We start from the raw sequence: 27,451 nt of genomic DNA on the forward strand, positions 1-27,451 counted from the left end.
TTAAAATTTTATTATTTAGTAGCTAATAATATGTTAAATAATAATAATAAGACTATCTTTGCTTTTACTTAACATCTTAATATGCCCCTTACCTCTAAGCACTGTATACGCTGCGCTGGCTATATAATCTAGCTAGTAGTAAAAGCAGTTATCTATAGTAAAAAAATAAGCGCTTTTAAAGTAGAGCTTACTTAAGCAGCTTCTTAGAAATAATTTAACCTCTATTACTGCTATAAAGTTATTAGAAAACTTTATAATTTTATAAACATAGTGCTAGCATTATATAAATAATAAAAGGCTTTTATAACTTTTTAGGCTACTTTTAATAATAACAACCCTTTTTAAAGCTTTAGAACGCTTAATTTTATATAAGACAGTAGTGTATACTAGCATAGTGTTTATTTTATGCTTCTCTGCTGTTTTAAGCTTAAGGACACTATTACTAAGTTTATACATAAGTAAAAAAGCACTAATAACAACTTTATAAACTTTACTATCTTTAGTAACTCTACTCTTACTAAAGTTATTACTAAAGATAAATAAAAAAAGGTTAATTACTTTTATAAGTTTTTTAAAGTTTTTTACTTTATAATAAAATGCCTTAAGGGTAACAGCTTCTATAGCTCTCTTTAGATGTCTATTATTAACCTGCAACACCTCTATACTAAGCTCCTACATATAGGCAATAAACTTAAAGGTAAGAGTAATAATTACTACCTTAAATCTAGCGTAGTATTTAGCATAGAAAAGTTGCTTACATACTAAAAAAAGTTTATTATTAAGCTACTTATATTTTATTACTATGTAGTAATAATTTTAAACCCTTAACTTTATTTTATTTAGTTTAAGAACTACTAAAGAAAGCACTTTATATAGCATAAAAAAGCTAAGGCTTTAATAAAAGCTATTTTTTAAAAGTATGTTAATATAAAGGCTAAGGCTAAAGCTAATAATAATAACATTACTTAGAAGCCTACATAACATAAGTTACTTAGTAGTAACTATTATAATAAAAGCTTTAAAAGGACTTTCTCTATTAACATAAGCCTCCTTACTAGCAGCTGCTTATATAAAAAGCAGTAGAAAACAACAGAGTTATAGCAGTACTATAATAGCTACTATAAAGATATTACTATAGCTAATAATAACAGCCCTTTATTTACTAACTCTTTTACTTAGTAGAAATAAGTTAGATAACTTTTTTACTTTATACTATATAAAATTACTTTTAACTTTTTATCTATTTTTTTTATAAGCTGTAATTATAAGAGGTTCTTTTTTAAAAGTAGAAGAACTGTTACTTGCAACAGAAATAAGCTTTTTAGCTTAATAATTAAGGCTTTCTAACTGCAGAAAAACTAGCTCTAGCAGGGTTATATTTATAGTAAAATAGGGGACTTAGTAGACTGTATACGCTGTAACGTCTTACAAGCTGTTAAAATGTAGGAGGATTGTAAGCTATAATAGTTACGCCCTGTAAGTAGATTTAAATTCTCCCTTTACGTTAAAACGTACTAACAAACTAAGAAGTTACGGCCTAAAAAACAGCGAGTTGAAACGTATTACGTACGGTTGGGAACGCTGATTCCATCTCGATGAAGCAAAAGCCTGTTTCTACTAATCCTAGTTTCGCTTTATGTGATTTCTCATCTAAGTTCCACCTTAAGTCACATCCCTTCCAGGATGTATCACAGGTCCCTTTCTACCAGATTCTCTCCCTATGTCCCTATGTTCCACTCTAGGTCATCTAAGGCCCATCTCATCCTATCTATCTAAACCTAAATGCCGCTTCCTCCATAGATCATCCGGGCCAAGAGCGGCGTGAAGAGGCCCTAGCTTCAAATCTATCTTGGGGAGAATACCAAATGCTGCAAGCGGAACGCACAATACTAGCCAAAACACACGCCACTGAGAATGTGTTGGACAAAGACAATCTCGGTGCTGTGGTACCGTCTACTTTACCAATCCTGCCAAGCACTATGCAGTGAGTGGTAAGTACCTTGCAAAATCCGCAGCCTGTGCTCCGAACATATTTCACTGTATGTTACTTTTCCTCGACTTAGATATTTACCACTGACCAACCGCATAGCAGGCGTTCCTTTCGGAGTTATTCCATTTGGACAATATACCTCTGGTCGACTCTTCGGCCTTGGATTTGTCGTCCGCAGATTCGATGACGAATTACTCCTCTAAATCATGGGTGTAGTGGAGGCCATACTGAAAATCTTCCAGTACAACAGCCTCTTTGCGAAGACTAGATGCTGGTAGCTTCGCGCAAAGACTACGACACGAAATCCTCACCACTGATTCTGAAGCCTCTAAACCGTCCATTTTGTGGCGAGATTCCGAAGAAGTAGATTCCTCTTGGCTTGTTTAGGAAGGAGCTTCCTGGGGTGGGGAAGTAAGATGCCTAGAGCTTCCGGTGCAACATCAGGGACGGAAAGTTGCCCCCTGTTCCAAATAGCAAGGACGTAGCTTCTTGTATCGCCTTAAGCCCCCTTTCTTTCCTAGACACGCAATGCACCTAGCCTGGAGAATGACATGCAAATCTAACCCAGGCTCCAATGCAACGTATATATATTAAATCTGTTTCACACTTTACTAGACTTGTGCTAAAACAGTAGAATTTACATGTAGGTACTCACTCTCTTTTGTCATGAAGCTTATTACGGTCAACAACCCCGACGTAGCCTGATTCATCGCCAACGATATTTGGTATGTTATAAATGTCCATATCGCCTATTCTGTAAGCTGGGGTGGTAGTGACAGGTCCTGCATATTGCCACTTACGACAGAATGTAGCAATCCTCAAATTTGTAACAGACACAAGGATCTTAATTCTTGCAAGGCTGAGAGAGAGAATCTACCCAAATTGTTTTCTATTGAAAGGGATAACATGCTGTAGTTTGCGGAGCCAAATTCAGCAATCACTATATCTATTCATACCTAGATTGAGGGGGAATACACAAAGAGAACTCTCCCCACCCCTCACCCGAAGGAAATCTATCCACAATGAAAGGGAAGCCCATCATTCATAATTGCTCCCATGCATCCTACTCTGAACGCCACATTGAACTCCAGAATCCGCCCGGCTAGCCTCATCATTAATCGATTCCTCGCAATCCAGCCCGATAGACAAAGAGCAAAATGCAGAGGACCGGACCTCGAATGAACACTGCACCGAACCGCCATGAAATGCCTGTCAATAACGCCATTGATATACATGCTGAAGTTTAGACTTTGGACTCTGTGGGTTCCGGCTTTGCTTCTGTCTTTAGCGCCGAACCCCCGACTTTCACGCTATATGTAGCCTCGAGGTCTTCGACGGCTTCGACGACCGCGACTTGGCCCGCAGGAAGCATTTTGTGGGTAAGATCCCAGCCAGCGCGACGAGCGAGCTCGGCAACGACTGCGTCGCAATCACCGAGGAGGTTGATGTCAAAGTTAATGTGGTGGATTGGCTACAAAAAATTGTGAGCGTGGTTGCAAGGGTATCAGGGAATGACTCACATCACGAGATATGTAAATCTGGGGCACGTCCCGCGGCAAGAAGTTAGGAATCTCAGAAACAGGGGCAACTTTCATGCTGGTACCCATAACAATGACAAGATCGACTTTGTCTTTATCTTGGGTCTTGAGCCTGTCGAAGAAATTTGCTGGAAGTGCTTCACCGAAGAATGTGATGTCAGGCTTCATAATTCCAGGCTGTGGAATGTCATACGCTCCGTCGGAATCAGAATCATCATCGCCAGGACCACGTCGCTTCTTGTGTCCATTAGAACTCCGCTTTCGCTTCATACCGGGCTTATGAGTGGCAATCTCTTGAACACAACGAGCGCACTCAGCGGGTTTATGCGCGCGGATATCGTCGAATATGTCTTCGCCGGGGATCCTGTACTTGCATTTGCGACACGTTGCGGTGGCCCAAGAGCCATGACATTGGATCAGTTTTTCTGCCCGGATTCCCGCATGTGATTCCACGTTGTCGATGTTTTGGGTGTAATTGGTGAGCAGCTTGCCTTTGTCCTGGAGGAGCCGAATAAATTCATGCGTTGGGGTCCACTTTTTTAGATCCGGGAGAATGTCACCAGCCAGTGTGTAGAAAGTCTTTGGATCCTCGTCAAAGTTGCCGATATCGAAGACCTGTTCTGGCTCCGAGTAACCCATCTCCTGCAGCCTAGAATAGAAACCAGTGTTCTTGGACCGAAAATCCGGGATGCCAAGGCTTGTGGAGATGCCCGCGCCCGTTATGACCATAATATTCTTACGCTCCTGCAGCAGTCGCGCCGCGTCGTCGATTGTATTGTACCGTTCCAGCCGGCGACGCTTGTTCAACTCCCGATTTATAGCCAGCCCTAGCAACTGGTAATATGCCTCGTCATGCAGATTCTCCAGAAACTTGGGTATACGCACCCCGAAGGCGGTGCAGAGCTTGCGGGCTGTAACCTTGCCGGTAGTGATAGTCTCGAGGATAAATTGGCTGGTGCCGACCTCGTGGAGGCGATTCTTGTACGTGCGGGCTTCATCGACGGTACAGACATCTCCTCCTAGCCATGGTCAATTGCCGAGCCGACAGGGAACGATGAACGCAGACTGGGAGTGCGAAACTCACCATCGGCCGAATACTCAAACGCCTCAACTTCGTCGAGTATCTCTTCATAAAGCGAGACCGACTCCCACTCTTCTTCCTCCGCTTCTTTCTTAGGGGCAGACGCGTTGCTCGTCCTAGTTGCATCATACGCGCCTTCACCCAGTGGCTCGGCTGTCAAATCAATGATAGGAGCAGGAACCATTTCCTGCACCATGACGGGCCCTGAGGAGCTTCCGGCGGAAGCCATCGCCGTGGCAGTTACAATCAGCAAGTGTGGAGTGTCAGAGTGAAAGTCTTGGTCGGGAATCGCATGAATGCCATCAGCTTCCGCTTAGCCGAATACAGACTAGCGTATCTCTATTTACTCTCACACAGCCGCGCTAAAATACATTGTACCTCGCACCCTTTGCTAGCGCTAGTATCATTCTCCCTTTCTACGCCGGAGAAAACTGGCCAGACGATCTAGATGCCGCATGCGAGATCTCAGCGCGATCATGCTCGACGGACCCTCGATGTGCATGCTACCTGCAGCCATCACATAAAAGCAATGAGAGAAACGCAGAGAGGGATCGGAAAACTATCTCCCACTCTTCTCCGACTTCTCCCGTTCCTCGTCAACCTCCGCCACTCATCCTTTGTGTTGAACAAATGATTTGTAAAACCATCTATTCCAGCCATCAATCAATATCCTTGTCCATTTATACCCTTTAAGCCATTAAACGAAGCTAGATGGATTCCAGCTCGCTTTGGAATATTAGCCATTTACTTATCCTCCCGCTGGATTCTGCCTGCAATCACGCCACCCAAAGCGCCGGGTCCAAACGGTTTCCCAGAGCAGATTCAAGTTACTGCCTGCCGAGATCAGGCATCATATCTTGTCATATCTCGTCCATCCCTGATCAAGACTTCTGGGCTTTCGGAGTTGGTACAGTAGTCGCCAGTGTCCAGATACTAACCTAGAGAAGGCAGCAGGGGAGGAAGCATATTTTATGAACAAAACTGCTGCCACCTGTGTTGATTGGTGGGCAGTCGACCTTTTCTCGTGGACCAAACTTCGCCATCTATTCAACATCTTGGCACTCGCATCGAAACGTTGTTGAGCTCTTGTTGGGATCTTTAGCTCACATTTGGTGCGATCCAACAATCTATTTAACCTCCCAGTTTTCAATGCCGAGACTGATCAGACGGTCTATCCCGATCTTCGTGAGATGGTGAACAGACGATTTTGGCTTCATAATACACCGCGAAGGTGTGCTTTTTGGCGGCAAACTGCCAAGTATCCACCTCGCTCACATGTTTGTTTGGTTGTTTGCTGCTAGCAATGCTTCGATCCCCAAGTCTTTACAAATAGCATCAGGCAAATTTATGGCATCTCCCCCCTCCTGTTTGTAACTTGATATGTTCGATTATAAACCATTCGTCCGCTTGCAGTCCCGCCATGAAGTAAAGTTGCAGTACCATCCATCCGAATTCGACCTCCAAGCGAACCGTATCCGTGGTACACTTACCTATATCTAGCTTCTTCGAGTTGACATCGAGACGCTTACCCTAAAGCCGTACGGTACGAAGTTCCACTATGTTATACTGAGTGATACAATGAACCCTTACGGGGTTTGCAAAGAGGCCGGTTCGTTGAATCGTATATTAGCGATACGGAGGTAGAGCGAAGGTGGACCTCGTCGTACGGCCAATATCTGAGAAAGCGCTTGCTCAGAGTGTCACCACCAGCAGATGGCCTGTACTGGTTGAATGCTAATTCAGCAGGGCTCTATAATTATCCCGGATGAGTATCTCCTCTTTGGGCATATGCTGTCCTTCACAAGTCTCAATTACACCAAATGCCCTGGATTTCTCGAAACCTCTTTGGAATCAGCCACCCTAATTGGAGTCGAATCACACGCGCTGGATGATATCCGGATCTCCCACCCTCCCAGGCGCGGGTGCTCCCGACACTCGCGCCGTCGTATTCTCATCGTATGCGGACTTGCTTTCCGGCATAGCCCCCTCCATCTTCACCGACGTTAGCTCCGGTAGACTATTATGCTTCATCTTCGCCTCCTCTTTGGCCTTCGCCGCTGCCCTTGATTCTCGCTTGAACTTCGCGATGTAGGGATTCTTTTGTAAACTCTTTCCCAAATATCCTTTCCTCGCCAAGACATAAAGAACCGCTATAATAATGAGAACTGCCGCGACAACGGCTATCGGGATCGCGATTGCGCGTGCTGTGTTCTTGGAAGAGCCGTCTACTGGGCTGGTTATGAATGGACGTGTTGTCTGAACCGGAGGTTTAAGTGTCGAAGTCGATGCGAGCATCGTTGTTGAACTTGCAGTCGCAGTTACAGCCGTCGCCGTAGAGGATCGAGCTCGGCGGGATCTGGTAGTAGAGAGGGTAGATTGGCTCAGCCGAGTGTAGATGTCTGTGGGACTTGAGATGTACGTTATGATTGTTGTGGCGTCCCAGTCGCGGCCAGGTATTCCGGGATAAAGGACAGTTGTTATCCAAGGCATTATGAATACAAACGGTAGGATGATTAATATTGGGATTATGATTAGGTTGTTTTAAGGCTTCATGCAAAGTATGGTAACAGGTGTTGGAATGTGAGTAGAACGGTCAAGATGAATGACAGGAAGGACTAGATAGCAGCAGAATCAATGAGATATGAGAAGGAGCACTTAAAGGCACTGAGCCCAATTGTTGCCTTCCGCCTTGGAGTCATGGGAATACGAGGCGGATTTAGGATACCCTGTCTGAGATCCTGTCCATCCTTCGAGGTTCGAACATTACCACAGTAACAAAGTTCACATTGAGATTCATGTCTTCTTGGGCCAGAGAACGTATGTCTTGCAACCATGCGCGGCATACCAGCGTAAGATGAGAATACATGCTTTGTCAAATAGGCGCGTCAAACATATTGCTAGAGTGCTAAGCCGTGTGGAGGATGGCGTGAGGAGCAGAGAGCAGAACACATCAATTTTTCAGGAACACACCACGGAGATTATATATGTGCGATCTCGTGAGACCAGCCTCATCACACACAGGCTACGAGGCTTGAAGAAGCTTGGGAATGACCTGGGCGTGTGGGTCGGGCACGTGAGCTCCCAGGGCTGCCCGATTGCTGAAGGTGAAAGATGCGGTCACTCTGTTCCGTCATAGCTCAGTGGACTGATGATCTTGATGCGCAGGACGTTAGCTTGGGTGTTATTGACATGATATTGGGTAATGCGATGACCGTGCCGTGTTTCAAGGAGGCTTAGAAGCACATAATACGCGTCCTCCAAGCATCAAAAGCAAGCTTCGGTGCCTTTGAAAGTATTGAACACTGCGCCTTGCAGAGTACAGCAGTACGTGGAAAAGAGGATGGACCCGGCTCTGCAGGTCATTTTCGTGGTGCGTTCGGCGTGGGCAAACCGTTTTTCGGGGTTCAACTCTCGCCCCAAGCGTCCCTTAAAAAGTGGAAATGAGGCATTCACCAAATCGCAATTGCAGCATTCTAATTGGCCTGCTAATCAAGCTTCTCCACGTCTTATTTTAATGACCGAGGAACAGCGGGCAATGGTTGGCATTGCGTGAATTCGACATGTTAGCGCAAAATTTTGTTGCTCTTTGAGCTTCAGATTCCAGAGTTGCCCACGTCGGGTTTCTCAGCTGAGAATTTCTCTTTGTGTGGGTAATGTAGTACAGCGAATAGCTGCATGCAGAAAATGCGCAGCCACCATTCGCAATTACGTGGACGAAGCAGGCTCCGCCAGGACGGTTTTGTCCGATTGCCAGCTGCTTTGTACTAAGATTGACTCGGCCGTCGCTTAAACTTGATTCAATTTCATGCACGGTAGCTTTGGGGGGTTTAGTTTGGGGACAAGCAAGGGTAATTTAAAGGGCAGGCTAGCCGCCCATCGTGAGATGTGCCGCTCCCGAGTTTCATATATCACTAGGATCCTCGTGCTCAGGAGATTCCGCTCTTCACCCTTTGAATCTTGCACCTCCGCCATCGTTCTCGTTTTCCGCCGCCTAGATACCGTCGTTGACGTCGTGCATCCTTCTCCACACTCGCTCATCTTATTCCGCACATCATTATCTATTGAACATGCAGCTTAAGGCCTTTCTTTTCGCTCTGTCCGCCACGGGCGCCATGGCACAGCTCCCAGGCGTCACTGACAGCGTGGGCGCCTCCGTCCTATCTGTCCTTGCGACTGCGATCCCTCCGGATTCGGTCTCTCTCGCCCTCACAGATCCAGGTGCCTTCTCTTCGATGCTTGCGTCTGCGCTCTCCGCCGGCTCAACTCCATCCTGGTACCAGGCTCTCCCATCCGACGTGAAGAGTTATCTGCCAAAGCTGTATCCTGCTTCCACTGTTGTTGAGACCACTGCCTCTGAGACTGGCGCATCCTCGACCGACATCTCCAGCGCTGTAGTAACCTCAAGCGCCTCAATTAGCGCCAGCGTCTCTTCTTTGCGCAACTCCAGCAGCATCACCTCCGTCAGCCACGCCACTCTCTCCTCTACCGGAGGCGCCAACTCCGCAGCCCCATCCTCCTCTTCAACGGGTGGAGCCGCATACCCATCAGCCGTCGTCGGCGCCGGCCTCGCAGGAGCCCTGGGCTTCCTCGGTATGCTTGCGTTGTAAACACCACGCACAAAGCAAAACTTAGCAGCGACACGAGTGGGATGAGAAAATAGTGGATCTTCTAGCGGGGGCTTGGCGCATCCTGGACTCGAACCGTTCTTTACGACGCGACGTGGACATTCTTTTGGGGTCCGGATTGGGAGATTGGAGTTGGCAGCATTATACCTTGTTGGATGATTAGCTTTGTTGGGATAGTTGGTTTCGTCGTATGCTCCGGCCGTAATGTTTGATGGGATGAGTGGATGAGTGGATGGACGGAGGAATGTTGGTTGTGCTTCTTACCTCAAAAAACATGATTCTTTTATTTCCTTCTTACCTTTGACACCGTAATATCTAATCCTTTGCTGCGCATATCTCGCAGGTGACGGTAGATGGCATTTCTTGGTGATGTTCTCTCCATGTCGAAGAACACTGAGGTTGTAGCCTTCGTTGCAGTCACACTATGGTCAGTGGGGAGGGTAAGTTGTGTTGGTAGTTTGGCAAAGCAATAAGCTTAGTATGTTGCCGAAGTCGATATTCTTGTTAATAGTTGGTTGGATCGACCGGTTGGCACTTATTTTCGTTCCTTAGAAGCAGTTCGTTCCAGCACTACTTACCCCGGTAACCATAGTACGTTGTGTCAAGTCGATTCATGCCGGACGGTCTCCTCTCCACCGGAGACCCACGAGGACCCACATGTCCTCAGATCGGATGGAAAGTTTTCTGCCATATGCGCCACGACCCTGAAAAGCAGCTCGTCCTATTTCCTTGATCGCATTCTAACGACTCTGCCAACCCTAATTCTGCTGCCAAAACATCGCGACTTGAAGATCAGCATCGGTCTCCCTCATGGCTGCGCGCTACTTCTGCGTACCTGCATAAGTCAGTTCTGGGCACTTCAACATCGGATGAACTTGCTCCTTCAAGCCACTTGCATCATCCCGTGATTCTCGTCGGCACTCCGATAAGGGCTTCATATCAAAACACTCATACGGGGAACACAGGGTTGACTGAACTGTCATTTTGTAACAAAGTAGATGGCTAGGAAGAAATGTGAGTACTTGCACTCTCATGTCTTCTTTGTTACTATTGTTAATCTAAACTTTGACTTTTTCCTTACATCTCTCCGTGTTTAATTGTCCTTTTAACTACCTCCTTTCCAGATTTGATATTGTGGCAATCGCCCCACGTTATTCCTTTAATCGCCTTCGAAATACAAGTGTCAGGTGTCGCTATTCCGCACGTTCTCTCGACCAGGCATCCCGGGAGCATATTCCTTCCACGTATAACCTATCTAATTTCAGAACTTCAGATGTGTGCTGCGGTAGCACATGCAGGCTAAATCAATAGCAAGGGCGGTTAAGGCGCGCAGCATTTTTACAAAGGATTGGTTGTTGCACCGCATATTTCGGTTCTGCAGCTTTCTTGTCTTCTCCGCGCTCTAGCTGCCTCTTAAGGGAGATGAGCAAACTTCCTATTGCGAGCTGGTGGACCCCGGTAAACCCTTTCTGACGGCGCAAATCCTGCCTAAACTAGTTGAAATTCGAGTGACCTAGCATAATGTGATTTCTTAGAGGTAATACTAGCCCTCCAGATTTCATATCTTAGATTTCATTCAAGTCTCCACAGATTTGGCCCGCGTCTAGATCATCTCAAAGCAGTCAATATGTTCTATAAACTTGGTATACCGCATATTTATCTCTCGTACGGTTGGCCTAGTCTTCTTTAGTAATCAGGTTGGGTACGGTTGATATAAGACCGAATCAAGTAATACAAAACAACTCCCCTTTTAAATTCTAAGTAAGCGGGATATAGGGTAGGAAGAAACCCGATCTTGTACTGAAATAGAAGACGGCAATGATCTCAGCGCGTGAATGTTGAGCTAGAAGGAAGACATGCTAGCGCCAAGGATATTCTCAAGAGCGTCAAGCACGTTCTAATGAGATTAATCAAGCATAAAAAAGGACAAGAAGAGACAAGACCTTGATTCTGCAAAATGGTAGTAGCAAGGATTCAAGAGCAGCCGGCTGCACTAGGCAAGGCAATACGTACTGCACACCACCCCACCTCAGCGCTGCTTAGACCTTGTGCATAGCAGGCAATCCCACCGTTCGCTCGGCGAATGCAGCGGCCTGTTAGATTTTCTACCCTAAAAAAAAACATCGGAAGGAGTAGAATAAGGAAATACAAAGGAAGGCAGCAGGTACTCTACATCTTTACGACTAACTGTAATGAATAGTAGTACACTTCTGCAACACTTTTGCTAAACTAGCAAATGTAAATACCATAATTTCCAGTGTGAAAATGAACAGAAACGCAGAGCGAGTAAGAAGCAAAAGAAATACAACAAGACTTTTAAAGCTTCAAAGTCGATTAAAAATCGGGGAAGCAGCCATGCACAGTGCTATTGCAGAAGTAGCTTCCCCGGTTACCTGGCGAGAAACCCTCCGCGCCAAAACTGCTTCCAATGATCAGCATCTCAAGTCTTCCCTCGGGATCCTATAAACTTATGGTCAATGTTGCAGTTTTTTCAAACATGTTTCTACTAGCTTCTAGGCTGTAGCCAAAAAAAAAGTTTATACCAGTTTTGGTCATATTCTCCATCAGTCCTTTTATGACACGGAGAAATAGGCGAGAATGTCGCTATGCGAATGTAATTTTAATGTAGAGGAGTCTTGAATATTAAGGAATAGCTGCAGAACAAAATCTATACAAAGCATAGAAATTCAAACGCGTGCGAAGATTCTAGATTGCTTAGAACAACTTGAAGAACCTTAAGGTTGTCCCAGCGTGCGTAGGAGTGCCCGGCACACAGACGCGGAGGTTAACTCATACAAATGTTAGCATTTCTAATATGAAAATACATAAGAACAACTTGGACATAAAAGCAGAAGATCGCAAGAAAATATAATAAAAAGAAAGGCTACAAGGATCTACACGCTTCAACATTGTCCTGAAGTAGATACCTTAGATGAACACAGAACTATTAGGAGTCTACCTAATGGTAAAAATATACAAAAAGAGAAAGAAAAAATAGAGTGAAAAGAAAGTCAGCAGGGATCTCAACGCTTCGACACCATTCTAAAATCAAGGTTGCAGGAGTGGAGAGTTAGGGGTGAACGCTATTATGGGAAGACGCAAGAAGCAGTAAGATAATAGATTACAAAGGAAAATAGAAAGAATCCCAATACTTTATTGCTTACCTAAAACAAAGGTAGTGCTATTAGAATATTTCCCTGTCGTAGGAAGACACAGGAAGAGACAAGATGATAAGGTAGAAGGAAAGGTAGCAAGGATCTGAAGGCCACAAAGTTGTTCCCAGAACAGGAGCAACAAGTATGAACGCACTATCACAAAATCACTCACGCCTGCCACTATCTACGCTAGAAAAAGACACACTACATGGTATCATTGGGTCAGAAAATTGGAAATCGAAAACTTGTCCAGTACTCATTGAAAACTGACTAAAACGCGATCCACCTCTCTACTACCCTATCAAACCCACATCCACCACCCCCCTCGGCCCCCACTCCCTAGCACTGAGCGGTCCGAAGAAGGCCTCAAGCGAGGTCAACATCGAACCACTCGATGCCGCCGTGGCAGCCACGGCGGTAGTAGCTGGAACGACGCGGCAAGTCCCAACTCATCATCTTGGGGAATATTTTCAAGGCCTTCTCCATGATCTGTCTTCGGACCGGGATGGCCATCCTCTCGTCCGCCTCCTTCAAATCGCGCCGCTGAAGCTTTTGGTGCCAGGACACCTTGAATTGGCCTCCAGAGCTGACTAGATCAGCTCCCTCAACCAGATTCAGATCAATATCAAGGCCCTCCATGACCTTGGTGAACCAGACCAGGTTAGGCTCTGCAAGCAGGCTAGCCGTTGGGACGTGCAGAGTCAGGGCGCGCCGGCCCGACCCAGCTCGGGCCGAGAGCTTTCGGAGAACGACAAAGAGGCCAGTATCAGGATCAATGGCGGCATATGCGGGATGCTTCTTGAAGGTCTCGAGGCCGTGGCGCTCGGCCCAGAAGTCATAGTCAGTAGTGGCGTTGTTAGCCTTCTCGGAAGTCATGATCTTTTTGATGTTCGAGATCATGGTGGTAACGGCGCTGGTATTGGTCTTAAGGGTGTTGGTCTTAAGGGTGTAGGGACTGCGGTAATTGGTCTCAAACCTGAGCTGGAACTGCTCTTGGGCTTTGATATTTTGGCGAAGAAGGGAAAGAACCTTAGCGCCGTATTCTTCGTAGTAGAAAGGAATTTGGACGTCAACGTGGCGGATCATGCCGAAGAGGCCCAGATGAGTGAGGCGTTCGAAGAAGATGGCAGTATCGATATCGCAAGTGAAGATGTTGCACCCGTAGAAGACTTTCAGGCTCTCGTTGCGAACTAGCCTGGAGACACGGGTAACAGCCATCTGACGGAAGACGGCATTGTGCTCAGAATGGTTGGCGTCGTGGAAGCGGATGGCAGAGCCTTCATTGCAAAGTTGGGGACGAATGGCAGAACAGAAGTTGAGGGCATACTCGTAGACGCGCTCACGGATCTCGGCAGGAAGGAAGGGGAATGGGTGAAAGGTGGTGAAAGTAGGTGCAGCTTTTCTCTGAAGAGGCGTCACCTCGTGCGACTCGGCCTTGGGGTCGAACGGCTTTGCCATGGCATTGAACTTAAAGGGGGGAGCATGAACATCATTCTTCTCAAACCTGCTGATTGAAGTGTGAGCTAGGGTAGCCGGCGGACGAGCGTTCGGAGAAGAGGCCGGACCAGTTGCAGCAGCGTCGACGGTAGCTTGCATAGTGGGCATATCACACCCTTGTGAATTTCCTGTGACGAAAGAAGGTGGAATCGGGAGACCTGCAGGGGCGTCTGTTAGCAAATTGGACGATCACGCAGACAAATTGAAAGATTTGTGTGGTGATGGAGACTTGAAACTTCGTGGGTGGACATAAACTTGTAGCTTTTTGAAGTGTTCGGCCCACACTCCCGAGGTAATACCCAGGTTTTCCAATTGGGACCGACGATGGGTAGGGAGAAAGTTCACTCACCTTCTGGAGCTAGCGTACCGGAGTTTGGTTTTCTGAATCCGGGAAAACCACTGGCACAACCGCGGCTGTCGAAGGGAAGAGAATTATTTCGATGATTCCAAGTCTCAGGTCCTTTCTCTGAGGGGGTGAAAGCAAACGGGCCCTCGTCGGAGTCTGAGCCGATTCAATTGATCCAGTGTGGATGACCGAGGAAGGAGAGAGAGGAAGGGTCTGGCAAAAGGGCAAGCTCATGCATTCCAGGGCTTGGGAAGAAACCAGGCTAAGCTATGAGAATATGCATGACGACTTACTGTAAACAGTGTTCCGGCCCTCCATAACGAAGCCCGCCTCGCCATCAATTAAGGATGGCGGATTGAGGAAAGAGATTGAGGAGGGATCTAGTAGGAGGGTGAGCTTGCGCACCCAAAGAGGAACCAGGGTATGGTTGGGCAAAATGGATGATGACTTACGGTGAGGGGCATTCGCATTCCTAGATCTTGCGCTACAGACAGGCTGCTCTCCACTAGAGGAAAGACCAGTTTCCTCCGCAAGCACCAGGTCACGCTTCTCGTCAGAGAGCCCGTGAGAGGCCGCGCACACACGCCCAATGGAGTTTTTTTGCCTGGAAACCGAGCGAATATGACACGAAGTATTCTTAGAAGAGCCGTTGGTGTGTTGTTGGTTGGTCTTCGAGGGACAGGACACATGAGTTCATCTGGATAAGCAATAGAGTCCTTCTTACGTTTCATGATCCAACGGACTTCGTCTTGGGCTCTAGAACCGATGATCTGAGGCCTTTGATGTTGGCCACCGTGAGAGGAGTGTTAGGAATTTCATCTGTTGACGCTAGCCTATTAAAGGGTTTAGGAGAATGAAGGAGGATTCCTAGTCGGATGAGTAGAGGGGCAGAGCGCAGTAGGGAATATGGGTTGTATCGTCCGAAGCGTTAGTGCTAAAGGCTAACGTTCCAAGATTGGGGGAGAGTTATATATTTGGGGAATAGGAGTGCAGAATAGGAGTGCAGAACAGGAGTGCAGGAGGGGTTTACATGGAGGAGAACTTTGGAGGCAGTCAGGCTTTTGATACAATTGACACAATACTATCTGTGTGAGTGCCTACCAGCACCCGGGGGGAGGAGGGGGGGAGTTGGCGCGGTGAATGTCCAGCCTCCCGTTTCCGTCACCGCTTGCGAAAACAACCACAATTTCGCCTCTGCCAACACCTGGCTCACATCAGCTATTGTTCTCTATACTAGGCATTATACTCACGCTACAATACATCATAGTTCTTAGTTTACAGAGCTATTAAATATTGTTCTTCGAGGGCTTGGGCCCACGTTTATTGTTTTGCCTAGACTTTTACGTGGATTGAGATCACCAACGCTTTTCGTCGTTGAAATCTTTCCCCTGCCTCTCACGCTCCATTCTGACATCGAATTCTTTCTGTGCTTGTTCCCGAGCCCTCTGTCGCTCGTCGTCTGACTCAGCAAACGTCCAGCTGTCACCCATTGTTGACGGTTCCCTTTGCTCCCCATTGGGCGGCGTCGGTCTCCGCATCCCAGGGCGCGGACCCGGAGGAGGACCACCTGCTCGACGCAAACGCTCCCAGGCCGATTCACCGGCCTTGGATTGATTTTCTGTCTCGTCTTGAAATAGCCCGCCAGTGGGGGACGCATCATCCTCTTGTGGTCGAGAAGGTCGTCCGCCCCATGAGCTGGTTGGCTGGGTCGGTTGCGGTCTTGATGGACCATTCTCTTGCACTGGCTGCTGAGGCTCTGAAGAAAATCCAAAGTCACCATAAGATGAGTCTGAGGAATTTACTGGCCATGGGTCGTTCCCAGCTGTTGGAGACATGTCATCTTCTGGCGGAGGTGCTTGTCGAGGTTGCCCCAAAGGCCTCGGCGCGCCAGCATGAGGCGGAAGACCCTGACTCGGATTCTCATTACCTCCCTTGACCCCCTGACTAAACCTTTCTCGCTGCTTCCTCAAATCTTCATCATTGGCCACTTTCAGATCCAGTGCGAACTGTGCTAGCCTCGGATCATTTGCCGTATCCCTCGCAGCGACGGGCTGAGCAATCATCCCACCGATCAGCTTGCCCATTGCGCTTCCGACCAAAAAGTAACATGCAAATCGCCAGGACTGCCGAGCGACAGTGGCCTGGAGCGGGCCTTTGACGAACATGAATCTGTTTGGATTGATATCCTCGGGCTTTGGGAGGTAAAAAGGGTATCGGTAGGTCGAAAATGTCGAATACCATCTATAGCTTCCAGCGGAAACGCCTATGGCAGCAAAATATGACTTTGTTTGTTCCATCTTATAAACATGGAAAGCGAGTCCCCGGGCCTCCTCTACCGTGAGTGTCCGGTGAACTCTGCGCTGGGCATAACCGATCGTCTGCTGAGCCTTTGAGGCAATAGCTAAAGCGCTAAATCCGAGAACAGGCCCAAAAACGGGAATTGGTTGTGGGAACTGGCTGGCCTCAATGCGGGGATCAAAAGACGATGGGGATTGCGAATCACTACCGGGGGAAGAAGGATTATCCGGGAAGCTGTCAGAAGACGCATTCAGGTCCTCGAGAACCATGGCCAGGAGCGGCGACTGCAATTGGGCAGCTCCACCGGGGGGGGGGGGGAAGAAGGAAGGGTGAAGCTTCTCGGGACTTTGAGTGACGTTGGAGAGATGAGGTGAAGTTGTGGAGTGACGCAGGCTTTAGCGATGCAGAACACCAAGGCAGGGTATTGACCGGGATGTGTGTCGATCCAGCATCACAGCAATGAGCCTTGCGGGGGGAGGGGGGGGAGGGGGAGACTAAATACAAGGGTAAAATGCCCAATGTGATAGGAGCATGCATTCCTACTCCGCTGAAGGAAGCCTAGGGTGTGTACATGTCTGGTCTGATGCCGTTACCGCGGGAGGCAAGGGCGTTTGCTCTGGTAGTCTTCCCGGCAAGGCTCATTTGCTGTGATGTTGGACGGTAGTCAGAAGAAATGACCGAAGCAATTGCAAGCAACCAATGTGCGAGTACAGCCAGTTCACAGCAGGTATGCATTGATGGGGTGCTTCTTAGAGTTTGAGAGCCAGAGAGATGCGAGTCCGGTCACGAGCCTGCCAGTGAATGCCGGCAGCGCCATGATAGCAATCCACCAATGAGGGCAGAAGGGAATACAGGGGCTTTCCAGTGCACCAAAACCTGATAAGTTACAAGGGGCTAGCACAATTCAGGAAGCGTCTTTTGCAAGCTGCCCTCAGTTTGGGGAGAAAAGAAATACGACGGGCTACTGATAAGGAAGCTGATCTCACGCACGCGCGGCCAAGCAACGCACCGTTCGTCTGTGACCTGCTTGCAGTCTGTCCCTGGTCCTGTGGAGCGTGGAGGAGCGGCATCACGCAGCATCGATTTTGCGGAGACAGCCCCAACAAGCCCCAGCAAGGAAGCGGCGACTCTGCCCAGCCGAACTCCCGCGCGCCGACTCAAGAACACCTTTTAACACCCTTTGAAACATTCGTGCACCTCCTCCGCCCCAACATCCTCTCTAGAGTCTCTCCGCATTTCCACGCCTCCGCCCCCCTCCCCCGCAGCTCAGTACTAATCCTATCGCTGGTGAAAGCCCATCCTGCTCTCGTTTGCTTACCTCCAATCCTCCTCGTGCGCTTCCTTCGCCCTCCTCGCAGTGTCTCATTTCCGGGCCAGCAATGGCGGCATCAGCGTCAGACCAGCCCTCAGCAACTACGCCAGCGCAGAATGCATCCTCCCAAGGAGGCTCGCGGCCGGGCAGTGGCTACGAAGCAAGAGCAGCAAGTCCCGTTGAGATGAGGACATTACAAACACCCACATTGGAACCATCGTCCACGAACGCGGCTAGGCAACCCCCGGAATCCACTCCGAATCCTTCTGCAACAGAGGAGACTGCATCTCAATTGCAAGATGCGCCGCTACCGCACACTTCACAGCCGGTATCCGAGTCAATAGCGCCCTCAAGCACCTCAAAACCATTCCCTCCTACCGATCTCTCCCGTAGCGAAACCGAAGCAATTGGCTCTTCGACAGATACTCCGGGCACAAATCCGGACCCTTACAGTGGCCCGGTTGTCGTAATAACACTGCTCCTCACTACTGGCGCGCGGCATCCGTACAAGATTGATGAGAAGTATCTGAAGAAGCGAAATGTAAACGTCGATGCCATGGACCCTTATAATATCAGCGTATACACGCTGAAGGAGTTAATATGGAGGGACTGGCGGGAGGGTATGTCATTTATTCTACGAGCCCCGTTATACCAGAGCACTCCGGCGAACACCTGCAGTTTTGGCTCTACGTACACTGAGCAATGCTAACACATCTTTGCATGACAGAATGGGAGCCACGGCCTACATCTCCTAGCTCAATACGACTGATACACTTCGGCCGGATGCTGGATGACAAGTCGCCACTGAAAGGTGAGTCCAGCCATCTTTGAAGTCTTGGCGTGGCTTGTCCAGATTCTGGGCAATTACCCCCCTCCCCCAAATTGGTTCATCGCCAGCCCTTCCACCCTGGTCTTCATTGTGGCTGACAATTCCCTTCATGGATACAGAATGCCGATTCCAGACCGAAGCCCCAAATGTCGTACACATGACAGTCAAGCCCCAAGAGGTCGTCGACGAAGAAGACGCCAAGACCGGAAAAGGCGGGGGGAGAAGAGACGGCGAGGAGGAGGTCCACGCTGGATGCCGTTGCGTTATTCTCTAGATGAGCTTGCAAGCATCCGAGTCCCGCTCCGCTGATACATTTGCAGCAAGATGCAGCAAGATGCAGCAAGATGCAGGCATTTGCGCCTTCGGAGTCGGCTTCCTTCAGACCATCGCGACGCTTCAAAAGAGACTCGGGGATAATCAGTACCATGGGACTGCTCGGAATATCGACATGATTGCGGGAAGGATAGCAGAGACACGACTCCAACTGATCAAGCAAGCACCGCAACGGCCAGGCCCACCTCATTGTCTCCGTATTCCATATTCCCTACCCCCAGAGGATCCAGCCGACTTGGATCCGCCCTCACCTATGGCCTCTCTCTTTCATTTCCCCACCGTTCTTGGCACAATTCCATGGATAACCTTTAACTCGGCAACGGCGTTTCGGCATGACTGGGATGGATCTAGCTCTGTGGATGTCCCCTGATCCCCATTCACCGGTCCCCCTCTTCTTTCATTCCTCGAGACGTATGCATACGATTTCCAAAGTTTCTCCTCTTGATCGCAATTTTAAGGTTTCGCCTTTGTTAGACTTTCGGAGGGCATTGTAGCTCTTTCTTGGCTGTACAAGTAGTATTGAGCAAGAACTGGTCTGGTTTTGGAGCGAAGAATAAGGGCTTGTTTTTGTTTGAGACGATGGTTGAACATATGTATGCATACAATTCAGAGCATTTTTGGTCTCCCTGTTGGTTGGACGGTTTGATATTGTTGACTTTGGAAAAGATTTCGTTGATGATACTGATTTTTTGTCTCTCGGGGGTGACGTGATAATAACCATGTTTAGTGCTCCGAACACAAAGATTCTCAGGGATGGAAATGAAGCATTCTCCATATCTTCGACGCCTTGATACTATGACTCCCCCATGAGGAGGTGTAGGAGCTACATGGATGGCTGTTGTACACATGATCGACTGCCAAAATAGAGGCCAATTCTTCGAGGGAAACAGCGCCCTCTACAGCATCCCGTCCCCTAGAGTTGACAACCCTCTGCATCTCCACTCGTTGAATCTCCGAGGCATGTTAAAAACCTCTCTGCTCACCAGTTCATCTTCATCCTCGTCTCCATCTCGGTATGGAAGTCTGGGACCTCACGTAATTCATTGCCTGCCATCACATAAGTCAGCCACTGCAACCTTAAACCAAACCCCTCCAAAAAAGCCACACAAATCCAAACGCAAAACTCACCAACAAACACATCTTCCCACCCAACCTCACAATCCCGACCCTCCAGAATATCCCTATGCACTCCACTCGCACCCCCCAGCACCATCGGCCTCCACTCCCCAGCCCCCGTAATCTTAATCTCCATGCCTCGTCTCACGGGCTCCGCGATCCCGAATTGGCGTCGCAGCATCTCCATCTTGAGTTTGTCTTGCGTTTGGCGCCATTGCACGAGGCGGGCTTCAAGGGGGTGGGCAGATTGGAGTTGGATCGGGTGGTTAGAGGAGGAGGCGGTGGTGGTAGAGGTGATGGGGGCTGAGGAGAGGGCAAGACGGGAGCGCAGGGTGTCGTGGACGCCGGGCGCGGAAGGGGCGCTGTTTTCCGGGGTGGAGTGCGTAGGGTGGTTGGCTGGGGGGACGAAGCGGAGGGACTGAGTGGTGGGAGGGTTAGTTTGTTGGCGTTCTTAAGCTGGTGTGCGGTGCCGTTGAATATCTTACCATGTTGACTTCGGAGTTGCTCGTTAGCTGGCAAGATGTGGATGACGCAGTTTGAGGAAAGTTACTGGCCCCGATCTAAGCCAAAAGGTAGGAAGTCAGAAGTTGGGAGATGCAAAGGGGTAAGATGTTGGAGCAGCGTTGGATGTATTTGACCGTAGCTGTTGGAGCTCAAGGCTGCGAAGTGACGCGCCGCTAGCGTCTTGGCAGCAGGGATTCCGAAAGAGGAAGTCGTGTGTTTTGCAAGTGTTCAAAGTCACTTGATCTCAGGAAAATCTTACAAGGGTATTGAGGAGGCTACCATCGAAATTCAATTATGCTCAGTATAAGTCTAAATGTTAAAAGGCATACCCCAAATCGAGGAAGCAACAACCATAGAGCCTGTACTGACCAGTACTGCCATAAGCAGATTGACTCCGTTATTGTCCAGTATGTCGTGTCCCACTTCAATATGACGGCTCTCATGATGCCTATCTGTAAATGCCGCTCCCGAAACACCCGCTTCTCGCATCCTATTAGACGCCTTGGTGGAGTCACTGAATCCGGATGTCTTCGCTATTCCTTCTTTACTGTCTTCATGACCAACTACTTCGCTCCGAAGCTTTGCGGTCTGTTTCAGATGCAAGGGACTGGAGCGGTGAATGAGAACTTTTCGTCCGCCTTCACCTTCCACAATCTTACCGGAGTGTACATCCACAACGCTAGCTTGAAAGACCGCCCCCAGGTACGAATCCAGAAGTGTACCACAGAACCCAGCGAATGTCATGGCTCCAGTGAATTGGGCCTTTTCCTGTAGGTTCCAGTCTTTGCAGAAGGGTATCATTAAAGTCGAGGTTGCAGCGATGATGAAAGATCCTAGAAGGCCGGCAGCGAGTCCAGCCAAAGTTACTCCCCCGTTGGTCCCAGGAGGCACAACTCGCCAAGGGGCGGTTATAAGGCGGGGTTTCGTTTTCGATAGAATGCCTAGCTCGGAGGAAAAGGTATCGGAAGCCACGGCAGCATAATTACTACAGGCTATTAGCACGTAGGATGGCTTAGAAGCGCGCAATGGTGGGCTTACGCAACTATTCCGACAACCAAAACATGGCTCCCTCGCGGCCAACACAAATTAGACTTGGAATATGAGCCATCATCATAGATCTGCCATGTATGGAGCAGGATGAGAGCTGTGGCTACCACGGAATTGGCGAGAACTTGGACATGATTTCGGGGGCCTTCTCCCCCAGATACGCCGGTTGCGGATTGTGTAAGTTTTGCTTTGATATCATGTTTTACCTATAGCATCTCGTTAGTCTCACTCGTAAGCTCTGGGAAGGGTAATATACCTTAGTCACGGCTGTTCCAGCTAGGAAAAACACGGCCAGAAGAACGAAGAATACGCTCCAAGGATGCACCGCATGCGCTATTGCCGTCGCTCCAGCAGTAAATAATCCGAGAGGTGTAAGAGACTTCCGGGACCAAGCCCTGTACACTATCGCTAACCATGCTGGAATAGCTATTATGGGTTTCATTGTCGAACCAAGCTTTCTTGTTGGAGTTGTTGCTGGTTGGAGTTTGGTTCGGCCTCGGGAGCGTTGGAGGTTGCGTCAGAAGCGGGAAAGGCTCAGCCCTAATCCTTGGCGGTAGCAAGGCCCCACCGAATCCCCTCAACCACCTCAGCATTCAGTTTTCCCTCATGTCTAATATTAAGTTTATTCCTTCTTATCTACATCAGCCAAATTTACAGCTTCGCAAACATGACTTCGTAACAACGATTGTTGGCTGGAATATATCTAGGTACCCCGACTTGAACCCTCTCCTAAGAGGCGGCCTTGGACCACCTCAGCTGAAAACGGGACTTCAAATGCAATCTCTAACAGGTAGGCGCATATGCTGAAGTGAGAGGATGCCTACCCCTGTGTTGTTTTTGCCACAGCAAATGTTTCTCAGCTTTCAGGCCCCAGGCTGAACCATCAGCTGGCCGAAGAAAGGTAACGGCAAGGATGGCGGAGAATTTCACAATGTCGAAGCCTCAGTAAACAAGCCTCTGTGGCTGCTGAGCAGCATCATGATTGACCACTGCTCGATTGAGCCCTGCGCCAAGTTGCGGCCTCTTTCGGCCTCTTTTCAGGCGCCAGTCAAAGCCGAGCATCCAATGTCCTATTCCGTCAGTGAATAGGTTCCTATCATGTAATGCCTGAGCTTTAGTAATATCTTATTTACGCAGAGTTTCTTTCCATAGAAGTTCAGTAATCTGTTTCATCTCCTCTATACTTTCTAATCCTCAGAAATCACAAGTGCTTTATGTCCGTAATTGCCAATTTCCCTTCCCAGCCCAACAAATTCTTCCCCGGACCCACCGCTTTGGTGTGAATGGCGAGCCCTATTATCTCTCTATTACTATGCGAAGCTGAAAGGGCTGCCCATACACCGCTGGAGTCGATCGCCGGGTCTCTCCTCCCCCTTTTCGCTCACTCTCATTAGCAATGTCGTATCGACTGTGGGCATGGGATCATGAGGAGTACGAATTGCGGCCTAACCTGAGCTCGCAACATCTATTATCCGACGAGGTTGCAGATCTACGAAAGACCTACCAGAGAAGAGAGAGCAACGGACAACACAACTACCAAGAACTCCCAGGAAGGTCAGAAGAGTCTCTACGAACTACTTTGTCAAGTCACCGAGGCGGCCGCGTTAATCGCTCCACCGAGTCACACAGAACCCGTATTGGCGCAAATGAACCAGAGGCAGAACAGGACGGCGTAGACCAGTCCCCGCAATTATCACCTTCTCTAAATAACAAGTTAAACCAGAAAAAACATTTTTCTGGGCTACGCAATGAGACTCGAGGTACCCTCCTGCTGATTGTCCTCGCAACAAGCGTGGTACTTTGTACAATCATATACGCAAGCCAAACCGCGCTGACTGCGAAGCTCTTCACCACTTCCTCAAGCCAGTCGTTGCTGGTCTTGAGAGTGCTTTCGGAAATGTGCACCGTGATCCTGTACCTGCTCGTTCTCTGTATCATGGAAGATCTTCAGTGGGCATTCGCTTCAAGAACTAATGGGGTGGGATTGCTTGGTTTCTTGAGCCTCGATGCTGGCACCAGGGTATGGGGCTTATTGAGGCTTCTCTGTACTCGCACTCGATCGCCTAGCCCACACCGGCGATATTCATTTATTCGGTGAGTGTTGTCGAGCCTGTTGCACTGAAGAATACTAACCGCAAGATGCACAGGCTTAGTGTCCTAGCCATCGTTCCAATTCCAGGTATCACCATTATGAGTAAGGATATTCCCGTTCGAATACCGAAGTGAACGATTTATATGCCAACAATGATCAGGCAGTCTCAGGTTCGAGCCCTTCTTTTCATCCCGCCAATCCTACCCAATAGCTGCCGGCTTAGCGGATTTGAACTCGTCAACAGCAACATCCATGTCACCACAATGGGCTATGGCCCTATTATTCGACATCGGAAATCCACAGTGGGACAATAGGAATTCAATTCCAATGAAACCCCTCGACTCGTTCTTTGGGCGTTGTCGCACAGCATCTAATACAACTCAGTGGGCTCCCTGTGATGAGTCTTATTTGCTAACGGGCGGCTGCCTCCTAATAACGCCTCAGAAAGACGACCTAACAACGAATCCGGAAGCCACTATATATGTTGTTGAGAATACCAAGAGCTACCACGTGGAGTTCGGCGCAGTGCATAATCAGAGCGAGCTTCGATCACAAGGACACTGCAAGACTTACGGCTACGACATCGGGGCTATTCATTTCTGCGTTGCTCTTGGAGACACCCAAGAGGTGCAGCATGGTTGGGCAGTTTGCCCACAAAACCTCATGGACAGGGGACTGTGTCTAAACAACACTTCCTGGACTCGAGAAACTTTCCGATATTCTTCATCCTTCTATGTATATCGTCGCGCCGCCACAGTCTACTACTCCCGCTTCAATCTATCCATCACTGCAGTAAGGGACATGTCTACGCCAACTCCGTTTCTCGTCACCGCGGGAGACGTAGCCCTAGTCTTCGACATCGTCATGCGCAGCATTAACTTCCATGGCTCCAATTCGTCCGATCCTACCTCCTCCGATCTTGCACTCTTCATGTCTGCTGGCCTCCAAAAGAGCGACAACCCGTTCGTGCAACAACTTGCCCGGCGGCAAGCTAGGAAAGCTCTAGCAATGGTCTTGCATTACTTCCACGCCAATCAGATCGGTGCCGGAGGCCCAGAATCAGTCTGGGAAGCCACAGCTCCTCGACCCAGACTGCCGCCAGACATGTACACGACCTTGCAGATTGCGGTACCCTCCTACCATGTGGTCGCGAGTCGGTTGACCTTGTATATCTTTATCGGCATCTCATCCTCGCTTCTTCTGTTGTGTTTTACAACCATCGTGTTTACCTGTGGGACTGTTACGAAGTGGCCCGTGAGAACTGGATACCCGGCGCTGGACTTTGCTATTTATTGTCTTCCGACAAGGGTGACGCATCATAGGGCACTATATAAGACCCTAGCGCGAGTAAGGGAGCACCGGAATTCTCTAAGAGAGAAGGATGTCCAGAACAGCCGTTTCTATGCAAATTGACCTCTACCCTTTTACTAGACGACATAGACATTCGAGGGGTTTGAGAGGCATCAGCGATCGAGGGAGTTAAAGGATGTTAATCAGAATCAAAGAGACGACATGTAAAGAGTCATTCCATACTTGTCCAGTACTGGTGCCTCTCTCGCTTTCACCACGCCGATCTCCTCAAACTCGTCTAGTTCCGCTCCTGTTTGTGCAGTAATGAAGCGCTCTAATTGTAGAAACCCTAGCACTCCTGAAAGTGGTTTTAAAATGTCTGAACAAAACAATGTTAGGGAGAAGGAAATGAAGGACATATTGCCAAGATTGTTGCAAAGGGTAGAACTTTGCAGACACTCTTCGAGATTGGTCTGGAAAGCCAAGATGTTGATCAAGAAATTGCAAAGACGAACTACAACATCGAGCCAATTTAGAAGAGTGAGAATATCTTCAGCAATAGCATCCTTAAAGTCTTTCACTATCATTACCCGGAATTACCCTTAGGCGATATCAACAAAAAAGGTTAGGGAAAGACTACCATTAAAGATAAGATTGAGGACCAGGTCGAAGGGAAGGTAATAGAAGACACTCTGGTAACCTACCAGAGCCTGGAAAAAGAATATAATCATCATTCAGGGAAGCTTCAATGACAAAAATGACCAAGGATCTTGTCGCTAAGAACATGTGATGGTCTGATATGGTCATGGACACTTAGAAAGTACCCTGCAACCAGAACAATAATGGCAAATAGCTGGAACATGGGCTCATTGGAGATCTGGCAGACCTCGAACATGTGATGAGAAAGTATATTAAGAACAATACTGAGAAACACATGCTAATAGTGGCAATCGCTGAAACTAAAGATGGTCGGAAGGTGAGATCTTAGAACTGCTCAGATATTTCCTTGATGAAAAAGGTCAGGATCTGGACTAAACATACTACACCACTCTTCCGGAACTCCTCATGGGGACCACGTCATCAAGATGTTTAGCGATTACCACCAAACTGTGGGGAATCTGAGAGTCGATGGCTTTGGTATGTCAAGAATACTAATGTAGAGGAATGCGGCGCTGTCATTTTTCTTGCTAGGGCAACAAAGGGAGAGGAAGAGGAAACATATTAGTAATATTAGGGGTGCGATGCGGCTGTGAAGAGCCATCGACTATGGAATTGTTTTGTCTCCAATTATTGTCACATATTATTGTATTTTGTTTCTGTTTATTTAATTCGGGCTCGCAAGAGACGAGATTCTATTAGGTGTAGTGATATCGATTAGGTTTCAAAACTGATGCCAAGGCATAACCAATTCACCCGTGCTAAGTCTTTCTATCTTTGCTCGCGTATTCTTGTTGTAGCTATCCCGACTTGCGGCAAACTGTGCTGCGCTACCTCCCAGCCAAGATTATTACAATTGCTCGCTAGCTGACTAGGAATTGGATTCTCTGACATGCGGTGGAGGCTCTGGAGGGATATTTTCCCATCATCATATCCGTATCTATGTGGTATATAGTCTTTCAACCTTCTGGAATCTACTGATAGGACTTCTCAGACTTACTGGCAGAGACCGTGGACGAAATTCTTAATGAAACTATCCTCATCCGAGGATGGAAGTGGGCTATTAGGTTAGGGTTTGTTAACAGTATGTGGGGTTTGTTTGTCCCTCAAATCGGTGCTAATCGGTTCTTCACACTTCTTCGCGAGAGATCTTGCAGGTCGTTTGTTTTCATCACCTCCTGGAAATTTATCTTTTCTCACATCGGGCGTGTAGATCTCTCTCGCTACCTATATCTTGCACATCGCTTAGGGATCGAGCCGGGTAGCAGGAAATCACTGTTGCTCCTCATCCGGCAGATTGTCCAGCGTATAGTCTACGAGGTGAACAGCCCCTTACAGGAAGAAGATGGGGAACTTCAAAAAACGTACCAACTCCCTATGCTCTGCGGTCTGAGGATGTGTTCGGCTGGTTAATATCCAAAACTTTCGTCCCGGAGAGCGGCATGCCTGACGGAGTCGAGTTTCCTCGACATCTCCTATCCACTGCCCTCTTTACAATTTCTCCTCTAACTTTCAAGGCCTCTACTGAGCAAGAGAATGGGTCTAGGTGACGCAGTTTCCTGTCCAGCAAGGCGGAGGAGCTCGCAGTAAGACATAAATACCTTGAGATAGTGAGACTGTATTCCAGACCCCGTTAGTTTCTGAATCCACTTCGAATTGCTTGCGGATTTTGGGAATACCGATATTGGGGCAGATATTAATGAATGGCTGCCACGACTGCTTGTCTCTGCTACTGAGTTGG

General features: G+C 48.2%; 10 protein-coding genes across 10 annotated transcripts; 4 read left to right on the top strand and 6 right to left on the bottom strand.

The window, feature by feature from the left end:
• Positions 1-1,595: 1,595 nt before the first annotated feature.
• Positions 1,596-2,357, top strand: BDR25DRAFT_353933 (uncharacterized protein; the record flags this gene model as incomplete). Its single annotated transcript, XM_033695237.1, has 6 exons — positions 1,596-1,722; positions 1,753-1,938; positions 1,990-2,039; positions 2,090-2,157; positions 2,207-2,231; positions 2,259-2,357. The coding sequence occupies 6 exons, from the start codon at positions 1,596-1,598 to the stop codon at positions 2,355-2,357; spliced, it is 555 nt and encodes a 184-aa protein (XP_033549070.1).
• Positions 2,358-2,871: 514 nt separating this feature from the next.
• Positions 2,872-4,869, bottom strand: BDR25DRAFT_302974 (SIR2-domain-containing protein). The gene is made up of 3 exons (XM_033689915.1): positions 4,613-4,869; positions 3,511-4,547; positions 2,872-3,461 (listed from the first exon to the last, which is right to left on the bottom strand). Exons 1-3 carry the CDS (start codon positions 4,836-4,838, stop codon positions 3,234-3,236), a joined length of 1,491 nt encoding a protein of 496 aa, XP_033549071.1. The 5' UTR covers positions 4,839-4,869; the 3' UTR covers positions 2,872-3,233.
• Positions 4,870-6,484: 1,615 nt separating this feature from the next.
• BDR25DRAFT_313395 (uncharacterized protein) lies at positions 6,485-7,099 on the bottom strand (the record flags this gene model as incomplete). Its single annotated transcript, XM_033691376.1, has 1 exon — positions 6,485-7,099. One exon carries the CDS (start codon positions 7,097-7,099, stop codon positions 6,485-6,487), a length of 615 nt encoding a protein of 204 aa, XP_033549072.1.
• A 1,577-nt stretch (positions 7,100-8,676) lies between these two features.
• On the top strand, positions 8,677-9,216 carry BDR25DRAFT_313396 (uncharacterized protein; the record flags this gene model as incomplete). Its single annotated transcript, XM_033691377.1, has 1 exon — positions 8,677-9,216. One exon carries the CDS (start codon positions 8,677-8,679, stop codon positions 9,214-9,216), a length of 540 nt encoding a protein of 179 aa, XP_033549073.1.
• Positions 9,217-12,755: 3,539 nt separating this feature from the next.
• BDR25DRAFT_342205 (uncharacterized protein) lies at positions 12,756-14,963 on the bottom strand (the record flags this gene model as incomplete). The annotated part of the gene is made up of 4 exons (XM_033693696.1): positions 12,756-14,044; positions 14,236-14,388; positions 14,526-14,628; positions 14,685-14,963. The coding sequence occupies 4 exons, from the start codon at positions 14,961-14,963 to the stop codon at positions 12,756-12,758; spliced, it is 1,824 nt and encodes a 607-aa protein (XP_033549074.1).
• A 332-nt stretch (positions 14,964-15,295) lies between these two features.
• Positions 15,296-16,865, bottom strand: BDR25DRAFT_259735 (uncharacterized protein). Its single transcript, XM_033686607.1, has 2 exons — positions 15,483-16,865; positions 15,296-15,436 (listed from the first exon to the last, which is right to left on the bottom strand). Exon 1 carries the CDS (start codon positions 16,797-16,799, stop codon positions 15,588-15,590), a length of 1,212 nt encoding a protein of 403 aa, XP_033549075.1. The 5' UTR covers positions 16,800-16,865; the 3' UTR covers positions 15,296-15,436; positions 15,483-15,587.
• Positions 16,866-17,807: 942 nt separating this feature from the next.
• BDR25DRAFT_19580 (ubiquitin-like protein) lies at positions 17,808-19,173 on the top strand. The gene is made up of 3 exons (XM_033684331.1): positions 17,808-18,462; positions 18,570-18,653; positions 18,791-19,173. Exons 1-3 carry the CDS (start codon positions 17,910-17,912, stop codon positions 18,943-18,945), a joined length of 792 nt encoding a protein of 263 aa, XP_033549076.1. The 5' UTR covers positions 17,808-17,909; the 3' UTR covers positions 18,946-19,173.
• A 492-nt stretch (positions 19,174-19,665) lies between these two features.
• On the bottom strand, positions 19,666-22,156 carry BDR25DRAFT_342208 (UMP1-domain-containing protein). Its single transcript, XM_033693697.1, has 6 exons — positions 21,928-22,156; positions 21,663-21,877; positions 20,994-21,609; positions 20,606-20,680; positions 20,133-20,538; positions 19,666-20,051 (listed from the first exon to the last, which is right to left on the bottom strand). Exons 1-6 carry the CDS (start codon positions 22,111-22,113, stop codon positions 19,984-19,986), a joined length of 1,566 nt encoding a protein of 521 aa, XP_033549077.1. The 5' UTR covers positions 22,114-22,156; the 3' UTR covers positions 19,666-19,983.
• A 1,358-nt stretch (positions 22,157-23,514) lies between these two features.
• BDR25DRAFT_203498 (uncharacterized protein) lies at positions 23,515-25,059 on the top strand (the record flags this gene model as incomplete). The annotated part of the gene is made up of 3 exons (XM_033684419.1): positions 23,515-23,765; positions 23,819-23,865; positions 23,924-25,059. Coding segments are annotated over 3 exons (1,434 nt in total), but the record flags the coding sequence as incomplete, so codon positions are not given.
• BDR25DRAFT_302979 (uncharacterized protein) lies at positions 24,934-25,810 on the bottom strand. The gene has a single exon (XM_033689916.1). It carries the CDS (start codon positions 25,638-25,640, stop codon positions 25,263-25,265), a length of 378 nt encoding a protein of 125 aa, XP_033549079.1. The 5' UTR covers positions 25,641-25,810; the 3' UTR covers positions 24,934-25,262.
• Between the last annotated feature and the right edge of the window lie 1,641 nt (positions 25,811-27,451).

Source organism: Lindgomyces ingoldianus (assembly GCF_010093535.1).
Source record: "Lindgomyces ingoldianus strain ATCC 200398 unplaced genomic scaffold BDR25scaffold_12, whole genome shotgun sequence".
Classification (NCBI taxonomy): Eukaryota; Fungi; Ascomycota; class Dothideomycetes; order Pleosporales; family Lindgomycetaceae; genus Lindgomyces; species Lindgomyces ingoldianus.

Excerpts from the sequence above, each read along its gene's own strand:
- BDR25DRAFT_302979 (XM_033689916.1), bottom strand. The coding sequence starts at position 25,640 with ATGATAGTGAAAGACTTTAAGGATGCTATTGCTGAAGATATTCTCACT.
- BDR25DRAFT_302974 (XM_033689915.1), bottom strand. The coding sequence starts at position 4,838 with ATGGCTTCCGCCGGAAGCTCCTCAGGGCCCGTCATGGTGCAGGAAATG. Across the intron at positions 4,548-4,612 it reads GTTTGAGTATTCGGCCGATG|GAGGAGATGTCTGTACCGTC; the intron begins GTGAGTTTCGCA and ends GACCATGGCTAG. Across the intron at positions 3,462-3,510 it reads AGATTTACATATCTCGTGAT|CCAATCCACCACATTAACTT; the intron begins GTGAGTCATTCC and ends AATTTTTTGTAG.
- BDR25DRAFT_342208 (XM_033693697.1), bottom strand. The coding sequence starts at position 22,113 with ATGAAACCCATAATAGCTATTCCAGCATGGTTAGCGATAGTGTACAGG. Across the intron at positions 21,610-21,662 it reads TTGGTTGTCGGAATAGTTGC|TAATTATGCTGCCGTGGCTT; the intron begins GTAAGCCCACCA and ends AATAGCCTGTAG. Across the intron at positions 20,539-20,605 it reads GCAACTCCGAAGTCAACATG|TCCCTCCGCTTCGTCCCCCC; the intron begins GTAAGATATTCA and ends CCCACCACTCAG.
- BDR25DRAFT_259735 (XM_033686607.1), bottom strand. The coding sequence starts at position 16,799 with ATGGTTCTCGAGGACCTGAATGCGTCTTCTGACAGCTTCCCGGATAAT.
- BDR25DRAFT_19580 (XM_033684331.1), top strand. The coding sequence starts at position 17,910 with ATGGCGGCATCAGCGTCAGACCAGCCCTCAGCAACTACGCCAGCGCAG. Across the intron at positions 18,463-18,569 it reads ATGGAGGGACTGGCGGGAGG|AATGGGAGCCACGGCCTACA; the intron begins GTATGTCATTTA and ends TTTGCATGACAG. Across the intron at positions 18,654-18,790 it reads TGACAAGTCGCCACTGAAAG|AATGCCGATTCCAGACCGAA; the intron begins GTGAGTCCAGCC and ends TCATGGATACAG.